At 41.8% G+C, this 15335-nt stretch overlaps 1 protein-coding gene and 1 non-coding gene across 2 annotated transcripts; one reads left to right on the forward strand and one right to left on the reverse strand.

Moving 5' to 3' along the window:
* Positions 1 to 1321, reverse strand: LOC114430990 (uncharacterized). Its single transcript, XM_028398730.1, has 2 exons — positions 633 to 1321; positions 1 to 559 (listed from the first exon to the last, which is right to left on the reverse strand). Exons 1-2 carry the CDS (start codon positions 864 to 866, stop codon positions 167 to 169), a joined length of 627 nt encoding a protein of 208 aa, XP_028254531.1. The 5' UTR covers positions 867 to 1321; the 3' UTR covers positions 1 to 166.
* A 13688-nt stretch (positions 1322 to 15009) lies between these two features.
* Positions 15010 to 15091, forward strand: trnas-uga (transfer RNA serine (anticodon UGA)). Its single transcript has one exon. It is a non-coding gene; the product is annotated as a tRNA-Ser (tRNA).
* The last annotated feature ends 244 nt before the right edge of the window (positions 15092 to 15335 follow it).

A 15335-nucleotide genomic window follows, 5' to 3' on the forward strand; every position in this document is an offset into this window, starting at 1 on the left:
TTATTGTAAACAAACACAACAGCTCTGTACACAATCAATTAAACTAACATTACAAATGTGCAAATATTGATCACTTGATAACTGATCTCCCAGCCATCATTACAATCAAACAATAATCCCGTCGTCTGTGAAAACGAAGCAGAACAGTGTGTTCAACAACTACAGGCTAAAGTCCACTTTGCACATTACACAGAGTGTAAGGCCACACAGGTTGGGAGGAAGAGGAGAGGTGTATGGACCAACACGTTTTCACTCGACCACCTTCAGGTCTGGTCCAGGGTCCTCTGGGCTGCTCAGAGAGCAGATCTCTAGACAGTTGTTGTTTTTGCTGCCCTCCTCTGGACAGACCAGACGGTGTGATTTGCGGTCGGCTTGTCTTTGTTGCCACACGTAAAGTGCAGCAATCATCAGGGCACAGATGCAGAGCACCAGCAGGAAGGAGACAGCCACCATGTGTGAACACATCCTGGAGGATGTTGAAGGGAAGCTGTTTGGGGGACTTTGCTTTGGCAAAGGACGTCCACTTCCTCTGCAGAGTCCTCTGTCCTCCCACATCGTCCTGTAATTGCACACACAGGCATCAGACTGTAGCATCAGATGACATCACATCCTGCTGTCACTTTTTATGTTACCTTGCAGACTTGAGACACACGGGAGATCTGCAGTTCGTCCAGGAAGTTAAACTCTTTCCCAATTTCACTAAAGAAGAAGTAGAGTTTCTTCTCGGCTTGGTCCAGAGACGAGCCGACAAACGATGGGTCTGAAATACAGGAAGTGATGAAAGGAAGTGTCATGTGGTCAGAATACAGAGAAAAGAGATGTGAGAGCATGTGATCAGCTGACTCAGCTGAGTGGACAGGATACATTTTCTTTACAGAACCAAACTGTCTCAATCAGTGTCAGTGAACAATGAACTGATGGTATCAGATGATAGATCTGATATCTGTAAGAAGACTAGTAGAACGTTCAGACTCAGAGGAAGTGAGTCACTGTTCTGTGGCTTGAAGTCAAAGATGTGACATGAGTGTTTCCATTGTTTCATATTTCTGTGTTGACGACCGAGTGATGAGGCCGCTCTCTCACACTGAGCTGAGACAAACTGTTACAAAAGTTCCGTCCCTCCCCTTTGTGCAGGTTAGCTAAGAACGGCTACCTGGCTGCTCCTATTTCACATCACACTTGGTTTGAGTGAAGGTGGAACAGAGCCGCTGTGTCCAGGAGTCTGATGGCGGCAGCTGGACTCAAGGATGGTGTTTTGAAGACGTTTCGTCCCCCGCGTCGCTTCTTCGGTCCTGCTGCTGTTCTGGTGTGGAATCTGAGTTTTTATGTGTTCAGGACCTCTGTGGGGGGATCTTGACTCACATGACTAAGATCCCTGTTGTTGGTTAATGGTCAGTTAAGGACCAGACACTGTGCAGGACTAGTTGACGGCCCCATTGTGTTAGGGTTTGGATGGGGTGAAAGCTGAGTGTGGAATTATATAAGGTTACCTATGCACTGACATGATACAGAGCACATATTTACTCGTATGTATGCTTTCACTCAGAGAAAAAGGGAGGTTTTCACACTCTTTCACACAAACACATCCTCCGTTACAGGGAGTTCGGGAGGATGTTATCATTCCTGGAACCCTTTTGATGCGGTGAAGGCGAAGCACTGGGAGGCATCGGACGTAAGATAAATCATCCAACATAGGAGGGATACAGAGTGTTTCACAGTCATAAATATGTTAGACCAATTATTATAATTGGTAGGTGGGAATAACAGGGCAACATGTCCCAATATGGTAATACCAACGAAGGTCTTGAAAAACTGTTGATCTATTATGCAAATAGATTATGCAAATGTACCTCCACGAGCCTGTGTCCAGGGAGGGGCAGAACACTTATGGAGGGGAGTGAAGCAGACTGAAAGGCCTGTGTTCACTGAGTGTTCTCCCTTTGCAAAGGTGAAACTACAAAACCCAGGGTATTGTCTTTCACTCAATGTTCTGAATACAGAAGACGGAGTCTGACAATCCGGGGTGACCAGGGAAGGTCACGACAGCAGTCAGAGTGTGTGTGTGCGCAGTCAGAGTGTGTGTGCGCGCGTGTGCAGTCGGAGTGTGCGCGCGTGCGTGTCTGCAGTCGGAGAGCAGTCAGAGTGTGTGTGTGTGTGTGTGCGCAGTCAGAGTGTATGTGTGCGTCTGCAGTCAGAGAGCAGTCAGAGTGTGTGTGTGCAGTCGGAGTGCAGTCAGTGTGTGTGCGTGCAGTCGGGAGTGTGTGTGTGCAGTCAGAGAGCAGTCGGGAGTGCGTGCGTGCGTGTGCGAGCAGTCGGAGTGTGCGCGTGTGCGTGTCTGCAGTCAGAGAGCAGACAGAGTGTGTGTGTGTGTGTGTGTGTGTGCAGTCAGAATAGTATTTTCTGCTGATCTTTATAAATAATAAACTGTACATTTTCATAATGCCCACTGGTAAATAGTTAGAAATGTTCAAACTGTGTCTCTCTCTCTCTCTCTCTCTCTCTCCAAAATGCCAACAGGCAGAATGACCGTTTGATATAATAACCACAATATTGCTCCTCACGTGAACTATACTTTATACTATGGTGGAGCATTTGTATATTACTACAGGTTTCATAGTTTTTTTATGTTATTTGTTTTATATGATTTTCTTCCATACTTTTTGATGCCACTTGGTGAGAATTAATTACTCTGATTACTCTTATTACTTACTCTGTACTGAACACTATTTACTTTGATGACAGCAAGGGAGAATATTTTTTTCCAACAGACTAATAATTCAAAAGTAACATTGTCTGATGTAAAATATTTGCATGAAACACAAACGGCTCTCTGCATCTCAGAGCAAAAATCTCTTTCTATAGTATAAATCAGATCACTTAACTGTGTAAACTTTATAACAGTCCTGTGATCCTATGATGAATAAGTATGAATGCATGCACAGCTAGATGTTCAGTCACTTTCACTACCGCTCTCTGAATTCACATAGCAGTTGTCCTCTCCTGTGTTCCCTATAAACCACAAAACCACAAGAGGGCGAATCATTCTCACTGAAAGTACGGTAGGTATTATCACAAAAATTAAGTCAGTCTCCAGCAGCTTACCGTTTGGTGTTTCTTCCTCGTCGTCAAGGTGATCCATGTCGTGACTCACAAAAATATTAGATATATATATATAGATAAATCACCTGTTAAATCAATCAGAAGACGATGTGGAAAAATTCTATATTTCTGCTGTAGACTGAACACAAGTTGAGTACCTTAGTCCTGACAAGTCTTTCCCAGTGTCCCTGCTGCTGTTTGACTAGTTTGAGAACGGGTTCGTTGGACTTCATTTCCCAGCAGCACTGTTCAGCAACAATATTCTGGTAAAGCTCCAGGTCGGCTCTGTAATGACGACCATTCACTCTGCCACTGCAGAACAAAAAGAGGGCATCAACACACTCCAAGTTTCCTCCATACCAGGTCACTTGTTTGCAATTCTGAAGCATTTAAGGCAATTTACGATTTCAATTTGCAAAAACACAAAAGGGAACATTAATATTCTACATTGTTTCATGATCATCTCTCAAACTCTATAATCTCCCCCTATATCCCTCCTCATTCTTTGTCAGGGTGAACCAATAAACCACTATAATTCCTTGGAAGCTTCCCTCAGGTGAGCAACCACAAGGAATCATGTATACTGACAGTCAAGAAATGCACCAACAACCAAGTTACATATTTGCTGCTGATAGAAGGTCTTAGGAATCAGATGGGCAAGCTTTATTCTACTGTTATGTAATGTATACAATGAAAATCTGACACAAATGAGGGCGGGTATATTGAGTCTGTGCAAACAAAGAAGTTTGTTCCCTGACATGAATGAATGTAACTGCAGCAGAGTAAAGATATCTTTGCTAAATTAGTATAATGTTAGGCCAATCAAATTTCATGATAATGTAATCACAAATTAAATGTAGATTTCCTTTAAATCCAATTATGAGACAGCTGTATTATTCAGAAACAACAGAATACAGAACAATCACAGTAGCACCAAAGGAAAGTGACTGAATGAGATGCCCTTTACATTAAACTGTAACCCGGAACTGTGTGACACCGTTTGTTTGTCTAATTTACAGACTGGCATGCCGAACATGTACCCACTACCACCAGTGTAAAATGCTCTGGACAGAAAGTTCCACTGAATGTTGGATGTGATGAAAGTGAGTGAGCAAACACTGGTGGTCTGGTCCTGACAGACCTGTAGATGACTCTGTCAGAGAAGAAATCACAGCGCTGACTTTCTGGGTTCACCAAGATCACTCTTGCAACTGCACAGTTGACCGTCTGATACCAACGTACATGGGGGTGGTAACTGAAATCCAACAACAAAACACTTAGAACAATGTAACTGTATTATTAAGACCACATATTGTACGACGTCTCGTGCCTTTTTGTTGAGTCGTCTCTTCTGTTAGAGCTGATGACCTGCTGTCTGTAGCTTCCATCTGCCCCTTCAGGTACACCTGTACACATGATTTATGGAGTGTCTCAGCTCATTCATAGTAGCCTATATAAAACATCTTTCCTCTTAGTGTCAATCTGCGATGTTTAGTAAACTGTGGATCTGTATAGAAGTTACAAAAATGCTTTTACCATTTCCAGAGGGGTTTAAAGAGGCAGCCAGGCTAATCACTGGATACACGTCTATCGCATCCCTCTTCCCGTGTATGATAGCCAGCGTTCAATTAAACATTTGTGACAGTGTGTATGTGACAACAACGACATCAAAATGGATATAAACCTTAAGTGGCTACAGAGCAGAATGAAAGGTATTACAGGAGCACAGAAACAAGAGAGCAGAGGCTGTGTGGTTCTCTTACGCTCTTTGCAACAACAACCACCTAATCAAAGGCAATAAGCTCTGACAACACCCAAACAAACTGGGAATAGGGTTATAGAATAATTATTGTATGTTTCCTCACTGTAACGCTGCTGTTAGTAATAACAGTTTCTTTGGCGGACCTTGAAGTTTCTATGCCCTATTACTCAACACTGTGCTCTGTTTGTACAAGGAGCCCTGACAATCAGGCATCTCTGCCACTCCCTACGTATTGATAATAATGCCGCACAAACTTAATCACAGTACTCATTTTGAATGTATACAAGACCTGAAAGAATACAAAGCTCAATCAAAATCAGCAGCACACCATGCCAAACACATACTGGTACTCACACTCAAAACTACACTGAATCTCTGAAACACATGCTTATCTAAAGACACCAACCTCTCCTTCTTAATTATTATTAATTAATATTATGATTCATTTTCTTCTTTTTAATGTGAAAGAAGAAAAGAATTCTAAGAAGAAGAAAAGAAGAAAACAAATCTGTCAGGGCACGGTTACATTTCCATTCTAACAATATAAAAAGCACTACTGTTTCCATTACAGCTGAAGGTTTACAAACCATGTACAGAATCATTGTATCATTTAAAATAACACAACATAACAGTTGTGGCTGTGTTAGTAACTTACTTTGTAGATGACTGGCTCAGAAAATACTGGGGTATCAACACACAGTATCTGTGAAGAGGACACAGAAAATCATCAACACATGCATTGTGTTTACTGTCAGTTGTTGTATATGCTGCTAACACAACCCAATGACTCCATGGGTATTAATAAAGTTAATGTGAACGCACAGCACTTTGATCATGTTCAATTTCAAATGACATAAACCAAACAGGCTCTCACACACAAGGAGTTCAGCAGCTCTGGTGCTTTAACACATCTTCATTAAAGTGAACAGCCATGAAGAAAGGCCTCCATGTTCAGTGAAAGGCACTACAAACAGGTTTTATCCTGCTGACTGAGCTACATGCTGTCACTCATTTTGACATCCTACTCGCTATCTCTGGGTTCACAAACGGGAAGTTCTTAGATGACACTTTCTATGTGTCAGAGAAAACTCCTACCTGCTCTCGTACTGTAGAGTTCCTTCTGTTGAATGTGTCACTGTTTGTTTAGCATGTTCCTCCTGATGTTAGCTGTATGACTGCTGCAGCGACCGCTTGTTTTCTTTTAACGGCAGCCGGACACGGATGCGGCGGAGTGTTGTTGGACAGCAGCAGAAGACACAGCTTAGACCCAGATTAATTAGTCACAGGTTCACTTGCTTCGATTTTCGCATCAATTGATCTAGACGCAAAGGCGTGAAATCAAATATTTGTAAAACTGTTTTATTAATATTTACAAATACACAAATACAGACACAAGACTTCTTACCATAATGTGTTTTTGAGATTGGAGGTTGAATCCTTGTAAGCCGATGTTACCCCACATGGTAAACAGAGTTTGCTCCATCAGCACGCTGTCTCCTTTCCTCCCTGTGGACGTGAACAGCTCCTCCAAGTGTGGCCGAGGAACATGAAGTCATTGCAGCAGCATCGAAACAAGGTCCTGAGCAGCATAACAACAGATAAAGTAAAAATAAAGACGATACAGAACAACCATTAGATATGCAGATATACATGTAAGTCTGTTCCGGTTGGCCAGCAGGTGGTGCAGAGGCACGGTTGGTTTGGTTGGAGTGACAGCTCACATGCTGCACTTTTCTTCAGTGACACCGTAGTTGCTGAGAGAAGTTTGTGCAGGGCGCCATATTGCTTTTAGAAGTTTGATTCCTCTGAAAGGTAAGCAGCACTTTATGATGTGGTTTATTTCATGTGAAGGTAGTGATTGTGCATGGCTCCTTGGGAGCTCACTGTAAAAATGGATATTTATGAGGCTGAGTTCTGTTTCTGACAATTAAATTATTTGGTAGTTAACCCTTCATTGTAAGCATACCTATAAGTATGTGTAGTCATATCAGTGTTAATTTTGGCAGCAATTTTTGATTTAGTTTTTATTTAGTCTTGTGACTAAAATGTCATTTGATTTTAGTCACATTTTAGTCATCAACATTTTTTAACGACTAAAAATCGACTAAAATTCTATGATATAGGCTATTTGTCATGAAATTAGTTTGACTGTGCAATAAAAACAGGCACAGCTTTAACTTTTGTTATTTGAAACAAACATCTCTTTATTTAATTGCCGTTACCTTTTCACAAAAGAACAAAAGCACCAGTGAACAGTGAGCTGCTCTCCTTGAACGTTCATACACTCTTCAGTCATGACCTTCTTCATGAACAGGCTCTCTCATATTCTAATAGGCTCACCCTTAACCCATCTGCAAACACGTGTTGCCAACAGCCAATAGAAAGGAGACACAACACAAAAACTAATCAAGTTTACTAACACAGGGCTCTAGACTAACTTTTTGCACTGGTTGCACCGGTGCGCCTAACCTTTTTTTCTTGGGTGCACCGGCACAAAAGTTAGGTGCACCGCATCACACATCACACAGCAGTTTGTTTTTTAATCACTGTCCATATATTTTATGGATCAGGCCTTAACTTGACACCTATCCTAATACAGAAGTTCTTTACATCTTCTCTCATCATCTGCAGCTACATCTACTCTTTACCTGACGGCCTCGCAGGGCTGTAGCCAAAGTTTTAGAAATAACGGGCTTAATAATCACATATCATCCTAAACTGACTTTGGACCTTGTTTAATGAACACAGGTAAATAAAAATAAATAAATACATGTACCGATAGTACTCATTCAAATTATAGACAAACTAGCCAACAAGTCTGCCTGTCAGAAATCCATGATGAAGATTCAAAGTTACAGCACTCTTCAGTTCCCTGTTTGCTTTCTCTCTGTATTTTCTGGCTGTCGCTCCTCACTTATCTATCTGGCAATTGGAATTAAAAATTATTTAAATTATATACACCTTTATTTATTTAATAGTTGTGATTGAGATATATATTTGTTTTCTTCAACACGTTTTTGATGCAGCTACAGTATCTCTTCTCTCATCTTCCTCACCTCTCTTCCTCAGTTTCTCCTCTCTTTCTAAAGCTGAGCTCCAGCTGACAGACTTTTCATTCTGTCTGTTACAGTTTTAGCTGTATGCAGATATCATCCTGGCAGACAATGCTCCACTGTAGCAGGATAATAACAATACTTTTTAAATGGGCGTTCATCATGTTCTATAACTCCTTAAACCAGCTGACTGCTGTCAGTCAGAGTGACTCGGCCTTCATGGATGGAACCACACAGGTTGTTCAGTCTGTTATAACGCTACGAGCACGTCACGCCCCCTCCCTGAACATTACCGGCTCGTTATCGTCACTCATTCAGGTCAACAGCAAATTAGCAAAACCCACATAGTAGCAACAAATCCTCCTCCTCCGCACATGTTCACTTAAACTGCGGTTTCTGCTGTTCAGCAGCGAAACGTCTTTAAACCCTGTCTGTCTTTGTGTGCGCGCTGCAGTCAGAGGGCCGTATGAGTTCTGCACACACGTTTTAAAAAGTCCGGGCCCAAACGACTTTGTTCTCGTCACCTCGGGAACACGAACAGATTTCTCCATTCTCGTGGCGTATGGAACAAGCTTTATCACACAGCATCAGCTCTGCGCAGCATATGTCCGCGTTCTTCTTATGAATTTTCGGTCTCGGGTGACCGCAGCAGACACGTTTTCAAAGATACACACACAGAGGTCCCGCCCTTCACCGTCTCTGATTGGCTTAGACCACTATATGGGCCTGATGTGTGTCTGTTGCTGGACCACAGGGAGACTTTTGAGAATCGCAGAGAATGTATCTCCCTCTTACAGCTGGTCATACCGGTGCGACCTCTGATATTTTTTGGTTGCACCTTTGAGAAATTAGGTCGCATGTGCGCCCAAAATGGTCGCACTCTAGAGCCCTGTTGTCTGTTCTGCAGAGGTGTGAATGATGTCTTGGCAGCAATGCAGCAATATCAAGCTCTGTTGGTGACTAGTCTGAGGAGTCAGCTACAAACTGTATTTCAACATCAGGGAAGTGAACTTGAAAAGGAAGCATTGGCAGTATTGGACCGGATTGAGGATCCATTCACATCTGTTTGGACAGCATACAGGCAGGACAATGTGATTAAGAACAATGTCAAGTGTGTGGAGTCAGAGGAGCTTTCTGTTGGCTATACCGCCTGCTGTAGAAAAAAGGGACAAAAAGGGTTCTTGCCACAGTTCCTGAATGTTTTCATTACATACCTCTGATTACAAGTTCAGAACAGTTATTGTCCCATCCAAAAGTGTTAGAACTGACAGATGAGCCACAAAAATACAGAAGTGGCTCTCTCTATGACATCATAGATGGAGAGCTCATGAAATCACAGCCTTTATTTTCAGCCCCACCTTCTGCTTTACAGATCATTATTTGAAATCTGCAATGCACTTGGATCTCATGCTTCCCAGAATAAGTTGCTGATGTTTTATTATACATTAGGAAACATTCATCCAAAATATGGATCAAAACCTGCTGCAATCCGTCTACTGGCTGTTGCAAAGAAGAGTGAGTTGTCTGATTGTGGAGTGGATGGAATTTTGGGCAGGTTGTATGAGGACTTGAAAATGCTATATGATGGTGTTAATATTCAGACTGCAGCTGGTGAACGTGAAATATCTGGAGCATTAGTGTCGATATGTGGAGACACCTTAGCACAACATGAGCTTTGTGGATTTAAAGAGGCTGTTGGTTTCGCCTAGAGTAAGTGCCGGCAGTGTGAATGTTCATTTAAGGACACGCAAATGTATTTTGACCAAGACAACTTTGAACTAAGGACACTAGAAAGACATGTTCGGCAGTGCAGTGACATTGAGAAGCAAATACAGAGGATCTTAGGAACAGTTTAAAGACTACATTTGGCATCAACAGGAAGAGCAAGCTGGTAGAATTTCCAGCCTTTAACTTGATTGAACAAACACCTCAGGATATGATGCATGTAATTCTTGAAGGCATTGCTCCATTAGAAATAAAGTGTGTGTTAAACATTCAGTTCTTTTAGGTCAACTAGACTTGGATGCCCTCAATACTGCATTAACTGGATTTCCCTACTCTCCGCTTGATGTCAGAGACAAACCAAGCCCTATAGCTTACAGCACATTAGCTTCAAGTGACAGTAAACTGAAGCAATCCTCAGGCCAAATGACTGTTCATTTATTATTGATACAGCTAAAGATACTGAGTACTACAAATTCATCCTTGAACTCATAGAAAGTGTTCAGATGGTGTTTGCTCCTGTCATTGGTCTACAGACAATTAGCAGGTTAAAGAGACTGAACAGCATTTAAAACATCTGAAATGTCTTTTCCCTGATAACAATATTTATATCTGATTCATGCTCCATCGCAGATAGAACTCCTGGGACCGATGGTCCGTCACATGTGCATGAGGTTTGAATCAATACATTGTTTTTTCAAACAGTGGGCTGCAAAGGTCTTTAGTAAGGCATAATCAAATGTATGAGTGTTGTCAAAATGTAAGTCATCCTGAACACCCAATGTTTTTCAATGAGTGTGCATCGGGACCAACTTCAGAAATACGCAGCATGTCATATTTGAAAGAAAAACAAGGGCTTTCCTCGGAAATGATGACACAAACAATGCAGTGTCTGTTGAATGGATTCATCTAAATGGTAATTAATATGTACGGAGAAGACATTACTTGTAACTGCTGTTAATTCCAGTGATTTACCTGAGTTTGGACTCGTGAGCAACATCTATGTAATTAACTGGTCGTTATATTGTTCTGAGCTGCAGCAGCATAATACTGTCTGCTATGATAGAAATTACATGGCATATTCTATAGAGAGGCCAAACATGGCACAAGCAACTGAACTCATAACATCTGAGGATCTGTTAGATTCCACTCCCTGTTATAGTTCTACTCACAAGGATGTGACATGTCCCCACAAAATATTACCTGGCAGCTGTGCTTGGGCTACACAGAGCCTCATCTGAGAGGTTGTAACAGGTGCAGTTTTTAATCGGTTTGCCTCGGTTGTTTTCGTTGTTTCGTGATTGTTCTTTCTGTATGAAAATAACTGTAACACTAATCTGAAACAGCAGATCAACAGTCAGTCAAATGCTGATGCTGCAGTATACTGAACAAGCATGTTCTTTGCTACATTGTGATTCAGGGTGCAGGTGAAGCAAGGGTCATTTCATTTTTTGCCATTTTGGGTCATTTTGTTCTGTTTGTGGACAACGCACATTTACAGCATGTTATTTGTATTATTTGTATGTTCTATAGACCAGTCTGCTGTCATTTTAACAAGATGCTGGATATGAACCAATTCTGTCAGGTACAGATGGCAGCAATGAAATAATAATAATAAAAAGTGTTCATTGTTCTTGTTTAGTTTTTCTTAAATTGAGGAGTTGTGTGAATGCTCTTACTCTTATAATAAGTCTTGTTACTCCACTGGGATTTATTATAAAACATGTTTTCATCTGTTTCTGGTTCTTTTTACCTCAAAATTAGCTGAAATATCAAGAAAAACTTACCATACCTTCCTAAAATGAGATATAAAATCTAATGTAAAACAAGCTTGATGAGATTAATATTCTTTCTGGACAAACATTAAGACTCATTTCCTTGATACAAGGCTTTTTTTTAACTTTCCTGAAATTCCTTTTTTGCAGTGTAAGAATATATATATATATAGGGTATAGCTGTATATAGAACACAATATGGCTGCATGAATATAAGATCGGGACGACATGTTGCCACACAAGTGGCTGGCATAGATGTAAGTATTTACCATAACTCAATAACACGCTTCATACCGATGAAGTGTGATGGGATCATTCCACACGGCACACCTGATGAAGGGTTCAGAGCTCCAGTGAACAGCTACCAAATGTAAATGTAGCACTCAGAACCACCTCCAGGACTTTGATCTGCTGGATTAGTCATGGAGGAACCAGGAACAGGACTCACCTGGACATGCAGCTGCTTGTCAGCCCTTTGTTCCATTATATATGAGCCAGCAGAAATGTGTGTGTATGAAAATGTCTACAGCTCCCGAATGGTTAATGCCACACTTTTGTCCAAACACTTGAATTAAAGCAGAAAGTCTGGACTTCACTCACATCTTGACTGTTTCATTTCAGCTTCAATCAGGAGGACTTCTCTGGCCTCCAGAGCTCAGCTCTGGTCCTCTGGTTCCAGCCTTGGTCCTCCACTCACTGTGATCCTTTGTTGTACCAGGTGTAGTTTTGGTGGCTACACATGTGTTCAGAAACTGTTCTGTTGTAGCAGCTGAGCTTTACTCCAATCCACTGTCACCACAAACACTTTCCCCTCTCTGTTCTTCTTCTTCCTCTGCCTCTTCTTCTTCTTCTGTGGTGTTTTCTGGCAGCTGACATCCACACAGTGACATTTCTGCCTCCTCCTGTCTTCAGTCAGACTGTTTCTCTCACAGTCTGTAGAGAGAAGCTGACATTGTTGCACTGATTAACCTCAACCACACACACCTGTGTGAGCCGCACCATCATTCTAACAGTTCCATTGTTACACTGAGTGACAGCAAAGCAGTGAGCCCCCTGCTGGTGATCAGCTGCATGTACCAGAAGCAGACAGAGATTTCTGATATGATGTTAAAGGTGTCACAGAGGAGGATCCGACTGTCTGACCTCTGATTCTTCTGTCAGCATCAGACACATCACAGTTTGATCAGTTTTCAGATCACACACAGCAGCATCAGTAACACTGAGCAGACATTACACACTCCATCAAACACACACACACACTGCTCACTTATAACAGGGATAATAAGTAAAGTTCTTTACAATAAATTCACATTCACATGTTATTATCACTTCACACATGGCACAGTATATATGGCAGAGAGTTAAAGGTGGAATATGTAGTCAGAGTTAATACCAAATATTGACACTAGGTGGCAGCACTTCAGCCTCCATCCACTGCTGCACTACCAGCACCACTCTCAGTGCTTTTTGTTTCCATTGACTGTACAACATGATTCAATCCATGTTATTTATATGACAAACTATGTGTAGTGTTTCTATGTGTGTAGCTGACATGTTGCTCAGCTTCCATTGGACACATATACTAGATGGAAGCTGCAGCAGGATTGGCTGATGACTGATCACAGGTGTGAACAATCAGCCGGTGACGAGTGGAGCAGGAGCAGCTGCCCATGCTGCAGAGACACAAACAGCAGCAGCACTCTGTGACCCATGTCCACTCTGTGTGTCCTCCAGACAGTCTTCCTCATGTCTCTGCTCATGTCTTTATCAGGACAGCAGTCAGGTCCAGCCCTCTGGGGGATTTCTGCTCTCACTGTTTAACTCTGATTTCCTGATAGCAGCACTCACACAGCTCAATGCTGAAGAATCAGATCCTTTCATGAATATGTACTGCAGCTAATACAGCAGTAAACATTCACCCCTTCACTCACACACACAAAGAAGGAGAAAAAGACCAACAACAACAACCAGGAAGTACCCAGACCATGACCCTCAGTCCATGTTAGACACACAAATGTTCTCTTGCTGCCTCATATATCCAGCCACTGACAGTTACCATGGTAACCAGGTCATCAGTGGTTCTGGTCATCTGTTCTGTTAGTATCTTAAGTGACTGCAGACAGTGTTGTTAGATGTGTTTATGTTTTACGAGTGTTCACAAAGTGAGAGAAACATGTATTAGCATGTTGCTAACAGACGCTAATTCCATGTTGTCTGTGTTACCTTAAAGCTAGACTCATAACCAGAGAGTAAGTACGCTTATATGAAGTTATGAGGTTAAGTTGGTTACATGTGTGACTGTGAAATGAAAATGCATTTGTTTATTTCTGAACAGAATGTTTGAGATTAGTGCAGCATATACATTGCAAATGTTTGGATGTTTGTATTTGGAATCAAAGCAGAACATAAGCAGAGAGCCAGACAAAATGGTGAACTAGAACAGAGCAAATGTACTGCTGAAAATGTCCTGAGCTCATGCGTCTTACTGTACAACAACGAGAGTGGAAAGACACACAACTGTCCTCACCGGGATTATGGCTGTAAATTGTGTGCATAGACAGAAGTTTTATGTGTCCAGGTCAGGGCAGACATTCAGCTTGTAGCTGATTGACTAACTTACTACAATGAGACATTGTTTGTGTGTTTGCTGCAGTTTGAGTTGTTGATCCCACAAATCCAAAGTGTTACTGTTCATTTGACCTGTGTGCCTGTAAGGAGACACTGAAACATGGCATCTTCTGACAGCTTTAGGAGCACCTGGACCACAACATTATATTAGACTGTGATGGAGATGCTATCCATCTGTGATATTAGCACAACAATGATTCTTTTCCATTTGTCTAATACAATATTTAGCAGCAAAAAGACTGTTTGAGGCCTCACAAAGTGAGGAAGGTCTAAAAGTATGAACTAACCTTCAGCATGATACCTTGATGCTTCACATCAGTCTTTCTGCTTCTCTTGTGCTGTCTGACATGTACTGAAGTCTCACTTTCTGTTTGAGGAACATACTCTTCCTCACTGATCTCACAAAGTGACAAAGACTCTTCTGATGTGTTTTCAGCCTAACATGAATGAAAGGTTGATTATTATTGTTCATGTCTTGGATGTTTAGTAGTTGTCAGATCACGGTTTGGAAGAGGCTCCACAAAGAAGAACATTTCAGTGCCTGTCTAAGTGAACCATCACAGTGGACTTGTGTTTGTAATCAGCATGTCATTCACCGCCATGCAGCCAGCTGTGTAGTAATACTGCTGATAGAAGTGTCAGTGAGAGCAGCAATTAATTCAAATTAAATTAATTAAAATTAGTGAGAGCAGGGAATTCTGCCTATCATTCCGGAATACTGATGTCTATACTGGAATGCTGCCACTTATTCTAGATTTCTGGAACTTCTGGAATTTTGACTTTGACTTAACTTTCTGTGATAGCTGTCTGTCAAACGCAGGCTCTGGTCGGCGCAGATTTACCTTCGAATGAAATGGAAACAAGTAAAGGAGCACCAACACCAAACTGGACAGGACAACCTGGACAAGACCATGCACTCATGGACAGAACCAACCTGGGTTGTCAGACTCTTCATTGTTACCTTTTCCTAGTTGTTGTGGCCGAGTGGTTAAGGCGATGGACTTGAAATCCGTTGGGGTTTCCCCGCGCAGGTTCGAATCCTGCCAACAACGGTTCTTTTCATCTCCAAGATCACTTTATGCCCCTCCATGTCTGAGGACCAAACCCTGGCACAGTCCATCTGACACAAAAACTGTCATTTTAAAATTGCTGGACCGAGAGCAACTGGTGTGCAATGAGGAGGCAAAGGATAAAACGTCCCAGCACATTTCAAACCCAGTTTCACCCTGAGGCAGAGACTGCTTCACCTTAAGGACAAAACACCTGGGAAAGGCAGATCTCAAGGTACTACAATAG

This window comes from Parambassis ranga, unplaced genomic scaffold, assembly GCF_900634625.1.
Source record: "Parambassis ranga unplaced genomic scaffold, fParRan2.1 scaffold_32_arrow_ctg1, whole genome shotgun sequence".
NCBI classification, from domain to species: Eukaryota; Metazoa; Chordata; class Actinopteri; family Ambassidae; genus Parambassis; species Parambassis ranga.

Bases quoted from the DNA above. Each gene is read 5' to 3' on its own strand.
- LOC114430990 (XM_028398730.1), bottom strand. From the start codon at position 866: ATGTATCCTGTCCACTCAGCTGAGTCAGCTGATCACATGCTCTCACAT. The intron at 560-632 runs GTAACATAAAAA...GTGCAATTACAG, and splicing joins GTGTGTCTCAAGTCTGCAAG to GACGATGTGGGAGGACAGAG.